Genomic DNA, 21,651 nt, shown 5'->3' with positions numbered 1-21,651 from the left:
TACTACTAACATAATACATTTAGTTGACTTGAGAGTCAACTGTCAACCACATAGACTAAACTGAACTAACATTCACTAACTAACAAATCTCCACCTTGAGCTTTAGTTAAGCTAATCTTCACGAATTTTGACAAATTGAGCTGTTCTTATCTGTAATGACCGATAACAATTGTAAGCAGTGGTAGAACTTGGCAAATGGTAGTGCCTTGGTGAGTAGATTAGAGAGGTTTTCATTTGTTAAAACCTTCTCTAACTTAACTCTACCATCTGGTATTATGTCTCGGATGAAGTGAAGCTTGAAATCAATGTGCTTTGTTCTCGCATGGTAGATGCAATTTTTCGAAAAATAAAATGATATTTAATTAGACATATTTTATTAAATATGTAATTATTTTTGGTAATGAAGTAAGATTATGATCTTACTTGGATCAATTAGTGAGAATCTATTAAATGATTATATAAAGTGTAATTTATTAATTACGGAGATTATATTGAGATATGTGGGTATCGTGGATACCCTTTTTGAAATAAAAATATTTTTGGGCCCGGTGACTGTGGAAACTTGAAGATGTGGTTAGAAATGTCACGACATTAATGTATGAAATATTTGAGGGTATTTTGGATTAGTTTAGAATTTTAGAATGTCATTTTGATGGATTAGTAAAATTACTATAATGCCCTTAGGGTTTGTTTATTTATTTTTATTTAAGGGTTTAGAAGGGGTAGTTTGGTCTTTTTGGGTGGAGTGGGTTTTATTTTATCTTATTTTAGTTTATTTTATTTTATTTTGATTGGTGGCTGAAATTAATTAAGGTTGTATTTTATATATATATCATGATTAAGGTTAGAAATGAAAACATTGAAGTCACATATCACCCTCCATCCTTCTTCCTCCTACCCGAACCCCTAAGAAGCTTTAACCAAGGAATTTTTTTTGCTTAATTCTCAGTAATTGGATTGTATTTGCAAGGGGTAGAAGCTACTTAAGCATCAAGGTATGATCTTGCTTGTTTTTCCTTTGAATTACTTTAGTTAAGGTTGGGTTTTGGTTTAATCTTCTAGGATTTCATTGCTAGTTGGGGTAGCTTGGATCTTGAGCTTATTCTTAAGCTTAATTTAGGGATGTTTAGATCTTAACTGATGTATTGTGTGGCTGGTTTGGTTTGAAATAAACAATTTTGGGTTTTAGAATCAAGTTTTGATTCTAACTCGGTGAAGTTATGAATTGGATGAATTGTGATTAATTGATGCTTGAGATGAGTTAAATTTGTGGTATTACATTGTTCTGGAATGTTTGGACAGGTATGGATTTGTTTTGGTTCAACTTTAGGGAAGAAAACCCAAGTTTCCTGGTCTGCCAGAACCGGTCGACCTGTTGGTTCTGGTGCACTAGAATCGATCGACCGGTTGCCCTGCAGGGGGAATTCCTGGGTTTTCTTCTGGTTCTGTTTTGGTTTGGGGTGTTGCATGGTACACGTTTTAGGTTGCTTATGAGTTGTTTGACCTATTTTGGAGTTGTTGGGAGTTAGGTTATGTTTGGTTTTGAATTAGGGTTTTATTTTAGAATTTTGAATTAAGGTATTCATTAAGTTTTGATTGTCGTGACACAGGACCGGGATCGCCCAGCTTGTTTTCCACTCAGGTCGGCCCATACGCTTGAGTTTTAAATTGAGAAAGGAAAGTGGTAAGCACCGTATGTGGTTAATCTGAGCAGTTGAATGATTACAACCTCGATTATTATCGAGATTCTGGATAAATGTTTACTGAGCCTTGATTATGACCAAGGGTTTGAAACGGTTATTACCGTTATGAGTAATTACTCCTGAAATCGCGGATAGGTTTCTTACTTATCATTTGCTTTACCGGGCAGCGATAGAAATATATTCAGCTCGTGGTTAACGAGTGGTAAGGGTACATTATGAAGTACCGGAATTTGTGTGATTACGACATTATGTAAATGTTTAAGTTGATAATGTGAAAATGTATAGATAAATGTTATATTGATTATTGTTTATTCACTTTTCTTATTGAGTCTCTGTGACTCACGGGTGCTATATGGTGCAGGTAAAGGGAAGGCCAAAGCTGAGCAGCCATGAGTTTGAAGGTCGTAGCAACAATGTACATATCAGTCGTGGTGTTACGACCCAGTGATCAGGGTGTTTCTTTTGATTGTATTTTGGGAATATAAAGTTTATGCTGTAAAAATACTTCTAAACTAGATTGTAAATATTTTGGAAATAAAGGGACCCCGAGATTAATACTATTTATCTTTTATGAAGGGATTCTATATGTTTGTTTTAAAGTTATCAAATTTTTAATTAGCCACATTTTCAGTATAATCTTATATATCAATTTAAAAGAACTTTTATAAAAGCACACACGTGGCGTCCCTGTTGGACAGGACGTTATAACATGGTATTAGAGCGCCAATGTTTTTAGATCTTGAAGACTCGTTTGATATGTACATTGGCTGCGAAGACTCGTTCGACTCATGGTTCAGTAAGCTTTAATTAATAGATAATTTGTTAATTATCTGATTGCCTGATTATTTGAATTGTGTTAATATTGGAAATGTGTGGGAAGGATTATGATATATAGAAATACTTATCAGTATTGTTATTACCTGGAATGTGACCGCAGGTGTATAAATTATGCACCCGAGGTAGACTGGTAGAGGTAACTACGAGCTAGCTGAGCTCGGGGTTGCTGGTGAGGGCGAGAACCCTCCACCACACCAAACTGGGAAGAGTTATATGTCACGATGCAAGAGACTATTCGGTAGTAGGGTGATCAAATTCGAGAGCTGAGGGAGCAGCGAGCTCAGCCTGCTCTAAACCCTAATCCTGATCCTCCAGCACCTCTGGTAGTGCCACCAGATGCAGGGAATCATCTGGAACCATTGCATGAGCGGTTCAGGAAGCAGAACTCGCCAGTATTTGAGGGTGGTGCTGATCCGCTCAAAGTGGAGCAATGGATGAGTATGATAACATCCATTTTTGACTTTATACAGGTCGAGGATTATGATCGGGTTAGGTGTGCTATTTATATGCTGTGAGAAGATGCCCGTATCTGGTGGGAGATTGTGTCTCAAGGTCATGACTTGAATAACATGACCTGGGATGCCTTTCAGACATTGTTTTATGAGAAGTATTATAATGAGTCTATTCAGGCAGCAAATGCAGAAGAGTTTATACGATTGACATAGGGCAGCATGATATTGACAGAGTATGTCACTAAGTTCAATCGACTGGAAAAATTTGCTTTGAATGAAGTGGCTACTGAAGCTCCTAGAAAGGCAAAATTTATGATTGGATGAACACATTGCACGAGATGTGATAGTTGTTGCTAAACAACCTGGGATTGTTCAGACTTATGCTTAGATGGCTGAATTGGCCCTAGCTGCTGAGGGTGCTAAAGATCAGATACGAAAGAAAAATATTGTGAGAAGAGATTCTTGGAAGCAGACTTCTAGTGTTAGTTCTGGTAGGGGTGTTGACCCGATTGATCGCAAGAAAAGACCTAATGAATACACAGCTACAGACTCAAACAAAAGTTCCAAGGTAACCAAGGTTTCCGTCGTGGTAGGAACAAAAATTAGCAAACTTTTCCTGAATGTCCGAGGTGTAAGAGGCACCACTAGGGCGAGTGTCAGGCCAGGGCCTGTTTTCACTGTGGGGTAGTGGGTCACATGAAGAGGAATTTCCCACAGCTTGTGCAACCAGAACAAAAGAAGGATGATACACCTGCTCCTGCTCGGGTGTTTGCCTTGACTCAGGCCGAGGCTGATGCCGACCCTTCCATTGTGACAGGTTAGCAATCTGTTGCTGGTACTTTATTGACTGTTCTGATTGATTCTAGTGCGACGCTGCATTCTTATATTTCAAGTAGAATAATTGAGAGGTTGAATAGGCGTAGTGATGTACTTGCTAGAGGCTTCAGAATTTTACTGCCTACTGGAGAGCTGGTTATCTCCAATAGGTGGGTTCGATCCTTTCTAGTATTTGTGGAAGGAAGGGAATTATCGGTCGATTTGATAGAACTAAAAAGAAGGACGGAACTCTACGAATGTGCATTGATTACCGGGAGTTAAACAAGTTGACAGTGAAGAACAAGTATCCTCTGCCAAGGATAGATGACTAATTTGATCAGTTATAGGGAAATGTCGTCTTCTCCAAGATCGATCTTCGATCTGGTTATTACCAATTGAGGATTCGGGAAGAGGATATTCCCAAGACAGCTTTTCAGACCCGGTATGTGTTGGAATATCATTTACTAGGACCTAGATTTACTAACAGGTATGTTTTTAACATCCTATATATGAATCTCTAAAACGATGAAAATAAACACATAAAAGGTATGAGAAACCTTACATTGGCTGCAGTGGAATCAAATGACTCATTCTGCTCAGATTTCTAACCCTTGTATCCTTTCTGTCGCAGAGTATCACCAAGATCTGAGCCCGAAACTCCTTCAGTTGTTTGGATTCTTTACAGTCTTACATACTATGATTGAGGACTAACTTGCTATATGGGTGGGCATGCACTCAATCACTAAATACTGAATTTTATTTTATGAAGAACACTAAAGATTTTGAATTAGAGAAGAAAAGAAAAAGAAGAAGAAGTCTCAAACTCTCTAGTTGTCTGACAAGAAGAAAACTAGGTTAAGAGTCATTAGAAGCATTAGTTGGATAATGAGATATTTCTTTTCTTTTTATACTAATTCACTTAGGGTTAGGGTTGATTTATTTGGAATACAAAATGATAAAATAATGGCAAAAATAAGACCTAATGGCTGGCCATGAAGTGGGCCCAACATAAATAAATCCTAAAATCTTATTTTTTCACAATCAAGCCATATCTTAGTGAAAATTCATAAACTAGACATAGTCTAATTTTAGAATTATAATTGATTAACTAAAATCAATTAACTGAGTCTTACAAGCAGTTTGTCTCAACTACTTATCATGAAAGAACTCCACAATTAAGTGTGCTTGACCTGGGATAATTTCAAGATGGGTGACCTCCTGGGAAGTTTTCTCAAAAAGCGTGGGAGTGAGGACAAAGCATGCTAAAAACACTCGTGTTAGTTTGTAGGGTTAGTCGTCACTCCAGGATTTAGCCAAAGGGATGTATCCGTGTATAATAGTCATTAGTTCGTAGGGGAAGGTCCAATGGAGGCTTGAAGCGGGGGCGTTATATGCCTTCTCCTTCTATGGCGCCTTAAAGTCCATGTTGTACCAGAAGAGCTTGCATCTTTATCTTCCATAAGCCAAAATCGTTCTAGCCTGTGAACTTTTTCAAATCGAACTTCGCATTTCCCATCTCCCCTCAGATAAATTCTTCAAACAGATAAAGTTCTTCGATCTTCCTTTATACTTCAGTTGATCTTCTTCATTCCTTCACTCGAATCCAAGCTTTAATACCAATTTTTTTAGGAATCAATGCAAGTCTTGATTCAATTCACATCACTATTCAAGCAATCATAACACAAAGAGAAATGAATATGTCCATTTATTGTGTTGAATGTAATTGTACAAGCTAACTAAAAGAATCTAACACAATGACATTTTATAGGCATTATTACAATCAAGTAGCTAAGCCTAAGAGCTGCTAAAACAAACTAACAACTACTAACTACTGACAGAATACAATTAGTTGACTTGAGAGTCAACTGTCATCCATCTAGACTAAACTGAAGTAACGATCACTAACCAAAAGGTGTTAAACACCATAGTACTTGAATGCACTTATAACAATTTCATAATTTTTAAAAGATGACAAAATAATCCATACAAGTGAAGTTTATTGAAAAGAAAACAAGCATAAAGATAGATCAGAATATTACAAGCATCTTTTAATGGAAGAATGTTCCCGAGCAATTACTACCCTACTATTCTCCCCCAAATAAAAAAATAATAAAAATAAATAAATAAACTACTGCAATTTCCTACCACACTTCACATCATATGCATTCTTTTTTCTTGGTTGACTAATATTGTATACCAATACCACCCAATTCCCACGCGTTCCCAATACAGATTTCTACAACACTAAAATATTCACATCAACTAACATTAAGTAATATTAATAAATTAAAATCAAAACACTCAAAAATTCAAAATATAGTCCAAACAAACTTTACACTGTTTATGAGTGTGCGTTTGTGTGGTGATGTTGTTGTGATACCAAAAAGTCAGACGTGATATAGTAGAACTGTATGTCATTATAGTTAATACGTAATTTGGCTTTGTTTTAATTGTTTTTTTTAAAGTTCTTTTTTTTCCCTTATGGATGCGTTTAGTATTCTATTCTATTCACGAAGAGAAAAAAATGTGTTAAGTGTGAATGGATTGGTGGGCTCTTCTTGTTCTTGGCCGACTGCTTCTAAGTGTTGCCCATTAATTCACTCACTCATTCACTTACCTTAGCTGTGGCTGTGGCCAAGTGTGAACAACTGACTTCTTTCTTTCTTAGTGGAGCACCACTTGGATTTTGCAATAATGAGCTAATACCAAAAGAAAAAAAACATATCTTTGTTTTCAAGCCTTTCAAACCTATATTTTATATAAGTAATGACATGTGTAGTTGCACTTATTTTGTTCTAATTAATGATCCCTATCACTTAGGTATTGGGGGAAATAGTCCATAAATCTTATTTATATATGTTCTAATTTATCTACACATTAGCAATGTGTTATTTTGGACAATTCGATCACAAACGATTTTTTTTTTGGGCTCACTATCCCCGATCATGTGGCTCTTTTTTACTCTACTTTTTTTTTTTGTTAGAGAATCTCACATTGTTAATATGTGAAAAAATAATAAAATATACAAGAAGAATGAACTACTCCTTTCATTGTCAATTGATTTTAAGATAGAATTTCATTTAACTTATCTTAAATTCTAATATTTTTGAACTTCTAGTGGCTCTTTTTAATTTACTATTTTCAAATCACAAGTGTTTTTTTGACTTTGGCTCATTATCTTTCTATATATTAACAATGGGAGCCATATTGCTTGTGCTTTTTTATTTTTTTTAGCTTCTCTTTTGTTGATATGCAACGCACCGTTTAGAGTTGATGGTTGGTTGGTTAAGTTGCCGTTGCCGTTGCCGTGCTTTCCATCAACAACTACAGCCCATACAGTTATGTATGCATTTATGATTATGACAGTGTGTGTTTTGCTTTTGTACACATTATAGTAGCTTCCTTTTTCTTTGCAGACCCCACAAGTAATGACCTTTCTTACGTTTTTGTAAAAAAAAGACAAGTAAATGGTCATCTTCTCACACTCTCTCACTCACTCTTTCTCTCACCCTGTATTTATATTTCTCTTAACAACCTCATCTAAACAAAAATAGCTATGCTTAACATGGTTTGAGTTTTTCCTTTTTCAGAATCTTGAGCTTAAATGCCCTACTTTTATAGGGTACGTACTTCCACATTCTAAATTCTGTTCCTTTCTCTCTCTCCTTTTCTTTTGTTTCTCACTTTCAGTGTTCATGTGTTTCATAATGTGTATGTGTGTATAGATATAAATATTGAGAAAACTGGGGATGTGAAAGTGAAATACTGGTTGATTCAATTTTGAGTTTGTGAATACCCTGTTTTTCTTTTTTTCTTTTTTTTTCTTTTTATTTTTTTTTTTATTTTATTTTAATAAAACTCATATATGGAATGTTAAATTTTGTTTATTTTCCCAAGTAGGATCACAATTATTTTTTTTTTTTTGCTGAAAGTTAGTAGTATCACATTGGTCTTGTATTTCTTGTTTTTGGGATATCTGATTTATCTTAAAGTTCAAATCTTTTTTTATATCCATTAAGTGAATTGAAAAGAAATTTTGTGTTTTTTTTCCCAGGAAATGAAGATGAAGAATTTTGCATCTAGAGTTGTTTGGTTCATCACAGTTATTCTGGCATTTTCACTACCCATTTCTGAAGGGGGTTCTTCACCTTCCTCCTATATGATTGGTCTTGGAAGCTATGACATAACAGGGCCAGCTGCAGATGTGAATATGATGGGATATGCTAATCTAGAGCAAATTGCATCTGGGGTTCACTTCAGATTGCGTGCTCGAACATTCATTGTTGCAGAGCCAAAGGGAAATCGTGTAGTTTTTGTTAATCTCGATGCTTGTATGGCTTCCCAAATTGTTACTATCAAAGTACTTGAGAGATTAAAAGCAAGGTAAAACAAATTTGATTATATAATATGGGGATCATTACCTTTTGTTTCTTTCTTGATGAGTGGTGTTATAATCTTTGTTTCAGATATGGGGATCTTTATACAGAACAAAATGTTGCCATTAGTGGTATTCACACTCATGCTGGCCCTGGAGGCTATCTTCAATATGTTGTGTACATTGTTACATCTCTTGGGTTTGTTCGTCAGTCGTTTGATGTTATTGTTGATGGAATTGAGAAAAGTATTGTACAAGCTCATGAGAATCTTCGATCAGGATCAATATTTGTGAACAAAGGTAAGTAATAGGAATAATGATACAAACATTGGCCAATGAAATATAATAATTACATAGGTTATGAGTCTGTGATTTGTGAAGGTGCATTTCATCTGTGGATAGATAGTTTAGATTTGACATTGAAAGGTTTTTTTAATGTTTTCTTGTATTGTATAACAGGAGAGCTCTTAGATGCTGGTGTGAGCCGAAGTCCTAGTTCTTATCTCAATAATCCTGCAGCTGAGCGAAGTAGATACAAGTATGATGTTGATAAAGAGATGACTTTGATAAAGTTTGTTGATAGTTATTGGGGCCCAGTAGGTAGCTTTAACTGGTTTGCAACTCATGGAACTTCCATGAGCCGTACAAACTCGTTAATAAGCGGTGATAATAAAGGAGCTGCAGCTCGATTTATGGAGGATTGGTTTGAACAGAGAACTTCTAAAAATCTGAACTTCAATGAGTCAGGAATTGATAGTGTCCCAAGAAGGGTCTCAAGTTTATTTCAGGATTCCAACATAGATAGTAAGTGCTCTATTCCAGTCAATTTTATGGAATGTATGGACTTAACATGCCTTTATTTCTATTGACAATGGAAAATGGTGTCTCCTTCATAACAAGTATATATTCTTTCAATACAGGTAATGAATTAATGAAACTTGCTGATTCATTTCAGTCTTCCCAAGGACAACCTGTGACAAGGCTTTTGAGTTCTTCTAAGAGGGTAAGGAGTGCTTTAAGGAAGCCTGACAGGCCTCAATTTGTATCTGCATTTTGCCAATCGAATTGTGGTGATGTAAGCCCCAATGTTCTTGGTGCATTTTGCAACGATACTGGATTGCCATGTGATTTTGATCACAGTACCTGCAATGGCAAAAATGAACTATGCTACGGACGTGGTCCAGGGTACATACATTCTTTTCTGGTTTCTAGAAACTTTTACAAGCATGTTATTTGTTAGTATTCTATTTATAAATGGCTTAGAAACCATATTTCATCTTCATTTTGCAGATACCCTGATGAGTTCGAGAGTACTCGGATAATTGGAGAAAGGCAATTCAGAAAAGCAGTAGAGCTTTTTGACAAAGCAACTGAGAAGCTCAAAGGAAAGATTAGATACCGTCATGCATACATAGACTTTTCCAAACTAAAGCTTTCGATTCCTCAAGCAGGAGGGAGCATTAAGATGGTTGAAACATGCCCTGCTGCATTGGGCTTTGCATTTGCAGCAGGAACCACTGACGGGCCGGGAGCTTTTGATTTCAAGCAAGGAGATGATCAAGTAAAAATTTTATGGTGCTTCATGTTTGTGTCATCTCATCTTTATATAAATCCATCCTTAATGATCAAATTTGATTAGTTATTTCTGATGTTTATATTGGTTGTTTTTTTAGGGAAATGCCTTCTGGAGATTGGTTAGAAATGTGCTGAGAACACCAACACAAGAGCAAATCAAATGTCAGCATCCAAAGCCTGTTCTTCTTGATACTGGGGAAATGAAGCAGCCGTATGATTGGGCTGTTAGTAACTTATTGTCTATTTTTTTTTTCACTTTAATATGCAATAACTTTTACTATCATGAATTGTTACATTCTATTTATTGCATGCAGAAGATGTTTATCTACATTTAATGGTTTTATTCTTTTGATCACGAAAAGATTTAACATAGTTAATTAGTAGCGCTTTGAAATGATATTTGTTGCAATTTATTTGAATACGAGGGATTTGATGTTGCTGCTCAAACTTATGTCATGAACTGATTTTGCAGCCTTCAATAGTTCCAGTTCAGATTTTGCAGATTGGGCAACTTGTTGTTCTGAGTGTACCTGCAGGTAGAAGATTACATATAGCATTAGTAATTCAAAACAATGTAATAGAAATGAACACTATTATAATTGTTAGACTAATTAGGATTTTTGCCCTTTTAACTTTGACATGTACCAAATCATGCAACCTGAACTTTTAATGTCGTTATAAATGCCCCCTAAACTATTGAGATTGTTTTTAAGGACTTTTGTTCAATTTTAGTAAAAAAAATCTAACATGAATGAAAGTTCAGGGTGCATGATTTAGTACATGTCAAAGTTCGAGGAGTCTGGGGAGCATAGTTTAGTACATAAACAATCACTGAAATAGTAAAATTGAATAAAATTAGACAAAAATTTTTAAATCTAACAATTTCAATAGTTCAGGAAGAATTTTTAACGGCTAAAAAAGTTCAGGGGACATGATTTGGTATATGTTAAAGTTTAGGGGGTAAAAATACTAATTAGCGTAACTGTTATGCATATGAAACTGTTTCGTTTCTTTATTACTCATTTCCATTGCTTTCTTTTTCAATGGCTTTCTAGATTCTTTCATCATGCGCATCTAACAAATATTTCCTTCAGAGTTCACAACCATGGCTGGCAGGCGCCTTCGTGAGGCTGTCAAAACTGTGCTTATTTCTGAAGGAAAAGGTGAATTCGACAGAAATATCCATGTAGTCATAGCAGGGCTGACTAATACATATTCACAGTATGTTACAACCTTTGAGGAGTACCAGGTCCAGAGATATGAGGTCTGCATTAACTATTTCACAAGAATTATAGCTTATAACGAATTATACTATTTTCGAGTTACTGAATTTGTTAGCCTGAATTTAATGAATTCCACTTCTCCATTCTGATCAGTATTCTAAATTTTAGGGAGCCTCCACTCTTTTTGGACCACACACACTTGAGGCTTACATTGAAGAGTTCAAAAAGCTAGCCTCAGCTCTAATTGGTGGACAAACCACTGAACCAGGGCCACAACCTCCAAACCTCCTCGAAAAACAAATCAGCTTACTGCCTCCAGTTATTGTGGACATGACTCCTGCTGGTGTGAACTTTGGAGATGTTAAAACTGATGTCCCTCCAAAGTCCACTTTCAAGAAGGGTGACATGGTTTCAGTCACTTTCTGGTCTGCTTGTCCCAGGAACGACGTCATGACTGAGGGCACATTCGCACTGGTTGAGTATCTGCAGGATCACATGACATGGATTCCAGCCTATGACGACGATGACTTTAGCCTTCGATTCAAGTGGTTAAGACCCAAGAAACTTAGTCCTCAGAGCTATGCAACCATAGAATGGAGGATCCCAGAATCTGCAGCTTCGGGTGTATACAGGATAACCCATTTTGGTGCTTCTAAAGCGCTTCTTGGGTCAATCCGCCATTTCACAGGTTCTTCCAGCGCTTTCATAGTGGCATGAGGAGGAGGCTGCAAAGCACACGACAGTATTCATTCATTCAGTCTATACTTTAATTTGCTTATTGTTTGGACAAACAATGATATAATTTTGTAGTTTATTTAACAAGAGAACACAAAATTATATGGTATTGCTTCTACCACTAAATCTATTGTAGTTGCTGGAATGAAATCCAAAACTAGGAAATCAACAATAGAAAATTATACCCTTTAAATATTTATAGGCAGGGAATGAATACTAGCCTGCTTCATCAGAAATAGACAAGCATGAACTGCATATTGTACTACTAAATCCAAATTATAGTTGATTGTATTTGCTTGATCAGTTATACTTTAATTTCACATTATTCTCTTCAATATCAAGTCTAAATTTTCTTAGATGGAAATCTTGTCAAATCAAACTTCAGTGGCATGTTTACTTGTGGTGTGGATATGTATAATGGGAAATGGTACCTTAGAATTATCACTCACATGGCAAAGAAGTATACCAAGTTTTTGACCTTACATAAAAGTTTATTTTCATAATGTACACTCATTTATTGGGGTTTTAAATCTCATATAGGGTAGCTAGAAGTTGGAACCTTGATCAGCCCACTGGCCAAACAAGTGGTCCATTAGGATTCTCACTATATTCCCAATCTTATGGTAATTGTTTTACTTTTCTTTCAAAGTTACCAATCACAGCATCTTCACTTTGGTCAGTATGATTCTTTTTATCTCTTATACAAAGTCCATTAGGCACCTCTCACCAAAAAAAAAAAAAATTGTCACCCATACACATCTTTGATATATAACATCATTCAAGATGGCATAATGTAATAGCTTTGTTCAGCAAATCTTTCCTTGGCTGATTTATGTAAAATACAATTCTCCAACTACCCTTTATGACACTAAATGGCACTTTTACCCACCAAGAATGAATTCTCATAGTGTATAGTATATGATGTGAGAATCTCATTCCCATTCTTCAATACTTTGATATTAAGACTTTTATTCCCATATTACTTTTGAAAAGAAATAATGATGATATATGCATACATAATACATGTAGTGTTGTAATTAGAAAGAAATAAGGAGAGAATACACTATTGGTATTTTCTCTGATGGAGAATGAGATAATACAATTTTTATTAGACAAAGACTTTGGTTGTTGCACCGAAAAAAAATCTAAGCAAAAAAGTTGTATAAGGTTGTTGAGGTTAAATAATAAAAAAGTCGCTTGTTCGGTTAAATTGTACATGGCCATTAAGGCCGAACAACAGAATCTGCTCGACACTCCTGCCAGCAGCTTCACCAATATTCTCTCTAACTTCTTTTTGCCTCTTTTCAAATTTCTCCTTAACATAGAAGTCTACCAGGACCGAAAAAAAATTGTTTTCAATCTCTTTCCGACTCTAGAAGGTGATGGTCAAAACTGTCACTGTCGAGCTAGTCGATCGGTATAGTGATTGTATTGGAAGAAAAACTCCAAAGATTCGGGAAGACAAGAGATTTATTTCCTATAAACATGACATCTATACAGGATAGATCATCTGAGTAAAGCCACGCGTCGCCTGACTAGGCAAAGGAAGAAGCTAGAAAATTCTCGTGCAACCGGAAGTCTCTACACAAACTTAGGGGTAAATGTTATTGCGAAAATCGCCCTGACGACATGACATGATGTTATATGACACGCGACAAGCATATTCAGCATTATGTTGATAAAGGATGAATATAAACTGTATAGTTCTTAATTTAAGATTTAGGAATTGTCGAAACTCTTGATCGACATAAACTATTTAGTTCTTAGCAAAAAAAAAACATAAACTATTTAGAAATGTTTTAAATTTATTAGTAATTTTAAATAAGTACAATATACACAATTATAAAAAAATAATTAAACTAAAAAACTCTTTTAAATACCGATCAAAACAACTATTTTAGGATATCCTATACATTTTTTCAAAAATATATTTTATTAATTATTTATATAACGGGAGTAGAAAATATTGTGAGTGTTATTGTATTGAAAACAATATTAATTAAAAGTAAAAACAATAAAATTATGATTTCCTCTACTTGACGTGTTGCCATAGTAAGCAGCACAATCCTTTTGACTTTCTTTCTTCCAAACTCCATTTTTAAATACTGCAATTTTTGTTGTGTGTATAGTTCTCATACTCCAAATTAATTTTTCTTTGGAAAACTAAATTTTTAAATATGCATGATGGTTTTGATTGGACACACGACTTGGTGAGTATAGGAATAGTAGATAAGCATTCCATTTCAGTTTAAGAAGAAAATAATAATGCATTTAGCATTTAGGACACATTAATTCCATAAAGGCTGGCTCTTGCTTTCTTCTACAACTCCTCTTGAGTTGTTCCTTGTCCACGTCAGCTGCATTCCTATCTATTCTATTAAGAATTCAAGTAAATAAGTTCAAATACACATGTTAAACATAGTTGTTATTTTATTTATAAAAAACAAAAAATCAAATACCACCTCCAAAATACTCATACAATCAAACATCTTTATCATAATTGACCAATTGAAGTCAAAACGATTAAAAAAAACATTGTTCAATATTGTTTTGGAAAATTTACATATTGGTTATTTTTACAGAATTTTTCTGTTTATAACACTAAAAATAAAATTACCGTGCATAAATGAAAAAAAAAAAAAAAAATTAAACGAGCAATAAAATATTTAAACTTTATTTTTTATACTATAAATCATTTAATTTTTTTTAAAAATTAACAAATATACACCATTATAAAAAATATAATAACCAAACAAATTTTGAATACCAAAATAAATATATTAATAAAAAGACTAGAAGTCTAGAGAAGTGGATGTTGATAGACTATTTTTTTATGCTTCAATTGTAGTTGACACGATCTGGCAAGCTTAAAATGACAAGATACACAATAATTTTTTAAGTAATGTCATAGCATTATATTGACAACATCTCCATTAGTTACACATATTATAGTTCTTATTTGTTTGCCTCGTTGAGGGCTATTGCGGCCCCCTTTTGGTCTCTTCTGGAAGATTGGATCAAAATCAACTGTGATGTTAAAGTTAGTGTTGGTTCTATATATGCAGTGGCTTTAACTAGGGATCACCTTGGGACGGATTTGTAGGTGGCGTTGAACATGCTCAACTTTACTGACCCCTTGATTGATGAAGCAGTGGCTTGCCTGTTGGCTTTGGAGGGAGGTTTCGTTAAAGTATCTTTTTGTGGTAAAGAGTGACTCGAAAATGATTATCAAGACACTAAAGGGAGCCTTCTCCACTTGGGGTATTGATAATTATATGCATCAATGTAAATTGCTCTCGACTCGTTTGTTAAGTTGTAATTTTTCTTTTATCTTAAGAACTTATAACTTTGCAGCTCATAATGTGGTTAAGTTGACATTTGCTAAGGGTGTTATTGGTTTAGTTAATTTGTCTTCTATTCTAGATAGTATTATCTGTAATGATTATAACGTTTAACTGTTATGTTCTAGTTTTTTTTATCTATAAATTTCTTATTTTCAAAAAATAATTCAAACTTAATTTTTTATATAAATTCAACAAATAATTATAGGCGTAGTTGTAATATTATTTTCAAAGTTTGAATGCTCATTCCTAATGTTAAAATATTAAGCATCTTTTTTAATTAATAAGGTTTTCAATTTTTCTAATGATTTTTTTTATTAAAATAAATAAATAATATTGTTATTGAGTATCAATGATGTCGAACACCACTTATAAGTAATGTCATGTAATTAGTTAGTAACATCTTATAATTATTAGTATTTAACACTTTTGTGAGATATAATATTACTATTGATATATTTTAATAGCGAATCCATTTATTTTACTTTAATAAATATTATAAAAAATTATTAGCTAATGATAAAATAATACTTGAAGGTAATGTTAGACACTATAAATATTTCGCAATGCTCTTAAATTAATTTCGCAGTGTTACCGTTAATCTCATGTTATAATCTATTAGTCAACTTTCACATCCAAAAACACATGTCGGAATATTATTTTTCAATTTTTTTTTTCACGGGGGTGTTCGTTATGCTTACAACATCATCCCTGTAAATTTTTGAAAATTTTCGAATAATTTACAATGTCGAAAATACGTTTGAAGTTTTTTAAATGCGAGTGGTAAACTGGAATATCAGGAACTCTATTTTCGGTACTGTAAACTATTCGAAATTTTTCAAAAATTTACAGGGATGATACTGTAACTATAACGAATACTGCTATGAAAAAAAATTAAAAAAAAAAAATATTTTGGCATGTAATTTCGAAAGTAAAAATTAAGTAAAAGATTGTAATAGGAGACTCTAATTAGCATTTATCAACTACCGAAAACAATATTCAAAAGTAATAAACCCACATTTTTTTTTCTCTTTTGACAAAAATTTGCCATTGTGTTTTTTTTTTACAACGTATTCACCATTTTTTTGATTTAAGAAAAAGTGAGAACAAATTTTGCAACCTTCGATTTGGAGGGTGCCAATTCCCGAGAATCAAGTTGTTCGAAACTCAATTTGCCTATATATATACAGCCCTAGTCATTTTCTTCCTCTCTCACTGCTTCTTTCATTGATTTTTGATTCTTGTGAGTTTAACAACCTCATTCTCTCTCCTTCAAAAATGGTGGCTGATCACGGTCCCAAATCCAACATTTCTTTCGCTGGAACCTTTGCCAGTAGCGCTTTCGCAGCTTGTACGGCCGAGGTAATCAACTTTCAACATCTCAATAGAAATTGCGATCGCATTCTCTTCATTTGTTCAAATTTCTTTCTTTTGATCTACTACTTCCTACTTGCTCTTGTTTTTGGTTCTGTGCTTCCCGGGAAAATTTTCAAAGTCAACGACTTTCTTCTTTATGTACTGGTATTTGTGAAGAACCCAGTTTCCGTAACTTGTGAGTGGAATAAGATTTTTGGGTTGTCAAAATTTTGTGAATTGATTGAAGCATATTATATGAGAATTCGGTTATGAATTACCATGAATATAAGCTGGGGTTGTTTTTAGTACCTGCTGTGAGATGATCTGTGTGTTAATTAATGTATATCACAGTTCTTACAAATTTGTTGGTCTTGGAAATAATGAAGTTTTGATGGGAAATGACCTTTTTTTGTTTTTTTTTGAAATTGAAACTCAATTCTTTTCAGTTTGATGGAAAATGGCCTTGGCAAATCTGCATTTTTATAAGGGTTTAAGATAAAACTGTATTTTGGTCTGATTGAATGACTGTTTGTTGTTGAAGTTTACTAGTTGCAAAGCTGTAAACTTGAAAAAGAAGAAAAAAATCTTAATTCTAATGTTAGCCTAGTTCCTTGCTGAAAATTTGAACAACCAGTTAAGATCTGATTGACATAACTGTCTTCCACATATGTTTTGATTGTTCACACAACTTCTGTTATTCGTAGCCTTTCTAGTTTTCAATCTATATTTGAACTTGATGCAGATTGTTAGTATTCCCTTGGACACTGCTAAAGTTAGGCTTCAGCTCCAAAAGAAAGCCGTTGATGGAATGGCCTTACCAAAGTACAAGGGTCTGCTGGGAACAGTTGGCACCATTGCCAGGGAAGAAGGTCTATTAGCACTATGGAAAGGAATTATACCTGGGTTGCATCGTCAATGTATATATGGGGGCTTAAGAGTTGGATTATATGATCCTGTAGGTTTTTGATGTTCTCTTCACAATTTTATGAACTTTTATTTATTTAAATGCTTGTTGATATCTGATTCCATCATGTGAACTGTGGGCTTGACAGGTTAAGACCTTATATGTAGGACAAGACTTTGTTGGAGATGTTCCTTTAACTAAGAAAATTCTTGCTGCATTGACAACTGGTGAGCAGATTTAGACGTTTATAAAAAAATTATTTTATAGGCAATGAAATTTTTAACTGCATTTTTACAGTCTTTTCTATAGTGGGTATTTATATTCCAATCCAATCAGAAGTTGATTTTTTATTTCCTAAGTAACTGTATGCGAGTACACTTCACGTTGAACTCTCTTGTAATTTTTTTCTTTTGTTTGAACTTTGTCATGTGGATGATCATCTTCGAAATAGGTGCTCTGGCAATTACAGTTGCAAATCCAACTGATCTTGTAAAAGTTAGACTTCAATCTGAAGGAAAGCTTCCCCCTGGGGTGCCAAGACGCTATTCTGGAGCATTGAATGCTTATTCCACCATAGTTAGACAGGTTGGCTATTTGAGCCTCATTCACAAACGGGCAGTTTGTCTCCATATAGATTTATTTGTTTTCTAATTAGACCTTTTTGTCCAATTTGTTTCTGATTTTTAGGAGGGCTTTGGGGCTCTATGGACTGGAATTGGACCCAATATAGCAAGAAATGCTATTATAAATGCTGCTGAGCTAGCTAGCTATGATCAAGTGAAGGAGGTACCTTCTTTGCTGTAGATGTCTTCTCTTGTCTTTTTTAGTACAATGTTTGTTCTGTTTCTGAATTATATTATTTCAATGCAGTCGATTTTGAAATTACCAGGGTTTACAGACAATGTTGTTACACATCTTTTCGCTGGTCTGGGGGCAGGTTTCTTTGCTGTCTGTATTGGCTCACCAGTTGATGTGGTAACGTTTCTCAACTTCAGAAATAATTACTTGTGTTTGGAATTCCTCGGTAGTTAATTTATGACATATTTTTGCATCATGGACACTTAATGGACCATATTACTGAGGATGCATGATTTCATATTTATCATTGCAAAGAGCGTGTCAAATTAAGTTTGAAAATATACGGGACTGTTTAAATGGAAAATGGGAAAATTAGAAGGATGAGACTATTTTAGTCCATCTTACACGAGTGATAGTCTGCTTCTATGATCACTCTTCCATTTCCCTAAAATTTCCCCTGAGCCTGAAATGGGACACATGACTTTCCTTGTACTTGTAATCTTGTTCAAGTTATAGTCTGTACAAGAGTATCGATATAGTGAAAACATACATAGTCCTTCTGAATCCAGTCAGGTAAACACACACTATGCAGAAACTTGATTAAAATCGATGGTAGGTGTCCCAGTTGCCTGCCTCTTTTATTTTTTATTAGTAGTGCATGTCCTTATTTCAAAGCTATGCAGTAAATTAGCTTTTATCAATCACTATTTCTTTATTCTTTTCAGGTTAAGTCGAGAATGATGGGTGATCCTTCTTACAAAAGCACACTTGACTGTTTCATCAAAACTTTAAAGACTGATGTATGTCATCTTCTGTACCTTCCATTTTTATATCCAAGTTTTCTAACTTCTTACCATCATTGAGCTTTATACGTTCAACATCTGGAATTAACAAAGGATCAACAATCAAACTCATCTTTTTTGTTAGATGATAATCATATTCAACTTACATTATTTGTTGTCTGCAGGGTCCTCTTGCTTTTTACAAGGGTTTCTTGCCAAATTTTGGGCGGCTAGGAACCTGGAATGTGATTATGTTCCTCACGCTAGAACAGGTAAGCGTTAGATTAGATGTGGATCTGCCAATCAATTTGAATTTCAATTTATTAGACCAAACAAAGACACTTTATAGATTGAGATTTACTTCAGCATCATCATATGACCATGTTGAAGAAAATGAAATAACCTTCTGATTTTTCGTTTCCTAATTCTAATGTTTTTGTTTTGATGACAGGCCAAGAAGCTTTTCAAAAAAGATTAGAGTCATCTTGATTGCTTTCTTTGGAGATAATCTGAGCCTACAATTTGATTTCTTTGGAACAAGCCTTACTGTTAATGGAACTTTTCGAATAGAATAATAAAGCTTTAAGCCATTGTATTTCTCTCAATTTTGTTAAGAGGGAAAGAAGACTTCTTCAATGGAGTGGAAAAAGATAACATTTTTAATTTTATTAAAAATTGAGTTTACTTGCTAAAATTTAAATAATATGTATTAATAATTTCAGTCCAAAATAAATATGTAACAAAGAAACATTTTATAAAAAAATATATGTATTTAATTTTACATTCATCACGTGTAGTGACACTTTTACTAAATTGTAATGTGAATCTACAAGGAAATGCATAATCGTTTTATCTTGTTTGTTAATTTATTTTTGACATAATCTTGTTTATTAATTTTGAAACTAGTTTGAATTTGAAATGTTAAACTTGACAACATTGGCTCATAAAAATCATATAAGAATTTAGCACCAAAGAAAAAAAAATGTAAGAGATTTTTATCTTGTTTTCATAATTAGAAACTAGGTTGTAATGTTAAAATTACAGAATAAAAATTTTGTTATTAAATTTAGCAAAAATAAATAAATTATATAAGAGCGATATAAAGTAATATTTTGGCTTATTTATCTTCTTTATATAATCTGACTAATTTTTTTTTTTTTAATTTTATTAATGTGGCAATTACTCATATACTAAATCGTGTTTCTGAATTTTAATATGTGCCAATTAGTTCCTTTTGAATTTTAACATATACAAAATCGTGCTTTTAAAATTTCATCCATATCAACTTCCTGTCAAAATTTAGATTATGTCAAAATTTGGGGTACAAATCCTAATTATCTTAAAAAAAAAAAATACATCAAAAATATCAAATTTTAAAATTGATATACTTTAGTGACTTTCTCTACCATCTATCAACTCAGCACACAACCTCAGATATGGAAAAAATTATAGTCATAATATGAAATATTTGAAGTGAACCTAATATAGAATTTCATGGAAATGTACCTAAAAAAGTGGCTGTAATAGCAAATTATGATCATGTGCCCAATCTTTTTTGTTACATTACCAAACTGCATTTGTCTCAAGACTCTTTAGGTGTAGAAAATAATGTTACAATCAAGTATCATTGAGTTTATGCCGCTTACAAATATAAAACTTTGAGTATTTATGTTGTTATCTACCCTAAATAAAATACAACCGCACTAAAGTTCAATTGTTTCCTAGTAATAAATAAGAAAAAATTTAGAAAATTTTATTTATACCCCAAAAATTTCTAAAGACACTCTATTTTAATAATTTTTATTTTATATAAAATTTATATCTTTAATTTCTTTCTTTTTTTTGTTTTTTTGAGGAAAAAAACTGTTATTATAAATCAAATCATAGAGTCATTTACAATAACAGAATTTATAGGCGGAGGAATACAATCCGACCAAAAACAATCTTCATCCACCCCTAGTGCAAATTTTGCCAAACCATGAGCGGCCGTATTAGCCGTCCGTTTGACATGAGAAACATTTACATTCGGGAAAAAGGATAAAAGACTTGAAACATCCATAATAATATCATTAAAAGTAGAACAGGCTGCAGTTGGAATATAAAGTGCATTTTTGACCCGTAGAGCATCTGTCTCAATTTGGAGTTGAGGGAATTGGAAATGTAAAGCATAATGCACACCATGGAAAAGAGCAAGTGCTTCCATCTCATGAGGTTCAAAACTGCCCAGTAATTTCTTGGAAAAAGCAGCAACAACCATCCCCATAGAGTCTCGAAAAACAGCCCCTAGACCTGTAACTTTAGTCGACCGATCGACTGCTGCATCAATATTTAGCTTAACTACACAAGATGGCGGGGTCTTCCAGGGAACATTCGGACGGCAAGAGGCAGTGTGTGGAGCAGAATTAGTTGCCGTAGATGCACCAGAAATCTGAGGAGACTGCTGGTATTTCAGTTGAGCTGATCTGAAATGCAGCATGTAATTTGTGGCAAAAAGGGACAGCTCCTTTGCAGACTTTGCCTTGTGACCATGTACCACTCGATTTCGCTTTGTCCATAATGACCATAAGTTGCATATAATCTGTTCTAGTTCAGCTTGAGAGTGAAGATTCGATAAGTGAATCAAATAATCCCCCTTATGCATTGAGGAAGCTTTAGACCAGTCAAAAGTGAAACCAGAGAATTTCCACATAGCCTTAGCATACTTGCAACCAAAAAAAGCATGACCAACTGTTTCCCAAGCCTGTCGACAAATCG

General features: G+C 33.9%; 2 protein-coding genes across 2 annotated transcripts; both read left to right on the top strand.

Annotated features, from left to right (window-relative positions):
* The first annotated feature begins 7,213 nt into the window (after window positions 1-7,213).
* Window positions 7,214-12,051, top strand: LOC115697518 (neutral ceramidase 2). The gene is made up of 10 exons (XM_030624558.2): window positions 7,214-7,430; window positions 7,863-8,191; window positions 8,275-8,483; window positions 8,643-8,987; window positions 9,104-9,368; window positions 9,474-9,744; window positions 9,857-9,982; window positions 10,231-10,294; window positions 10,853-11,022; window positions 11,150-12,051. The coding sequence occupies exons 1-10, from the start codon at window positions 7,413-7,415 to the stop codon at window positions 11,696-11,698; spliced, it is 2,346 nt and encodes a 781-aa protein (XP_030480418.1). The 5' UTR covers window positions 7,214-7,412; the 3' UTR covers window positions 11,699-12,051.
* Window positions 12,052-16,045: 3,994 nt separating this feature from the next.
* Window positions 16,046-19,743, top strand: LOC115697349 (mitochondrial uncoupling protein 1). Its single transcript, XM_030624313.2, has 9 exons — window positions 16,046-16,419; window positions 17,156-17,368; window positions 17,466-17,544; window positions 17,769-17,902; window positions 18,005-18,103; window positions 18,188-18,292; window positions 18,841-18,915; window positions 19,083-19,169; window positions 19,349-19,743. Exons 1-9 carry the CDS (start codon window positions 16,336-16,338, stop codon window positions 19,373-19,375), a joined length of 903 nt encoding a protein of 300 aa, XP_030480173.1. The 5' UTR covers window positions 16,046-16,335; the 3' UTR covers window positions 19,376-19,743.
* Window positions 19,744-21,651: the final 1,908 nt, after the last annotated feature.

Source organism: Cannabis sativa, chromosome 7, assembly GCF_029168945.1.
Source record: "Cannabis sativa cultivar Pink pepper isolate KNU-18-1 chromosome 7, ASM2916894v1, whole genome shotgun sequence".
Classification (NCBI taxonomy): Eukaryota; Viridiplantae; Streptophyta; class Magnoliopsida; order Rosales; family Cannabaceae; genus Cannabis; species Cannabis sativa.
This window is presented reverse-complemented; position numbering and strand designations above follow the sequence as displayed.

Coding starts and splice junctions, on each gene's coding strand:
- LOC115697518 (XM_030624558.2), top strand. Junction 8,988..9,103: donor TCAGGATTCCAACATAGATA/GTAAGTGCTCTA, acceptor CTTTCAATACAG/GTAATGAATTAATGAAACTT. Junction 9,983..10,230: donor AGCAGCCGTATGATTGGGCT/GTTAGTAACTTA, acceptor CTGATTTTGCAG/CCTTCAATAGTTCCAGTTCA.
- LOC115697349 (XM_030624313.2), top strand. CDS start 16,336: ATGGTGGCTGATCACGGTCCCAAATCCAACATTTCTTTCGCTGGAACC. Junction 16,420..17,155: donor TCGCAGCTTGTACGGCCGAG/GTAATCAACTTT, acceptor AACTTGATGCAG/ATTGTTAGTATTCCCTTGGA. Junction 17,545..17,768: donor TCTTGCTGCATTGACAACTG/GTGAGCAGATTT, acceptor TCTTCGAAATAG/GTGCTCTGGCAATTACAGTT.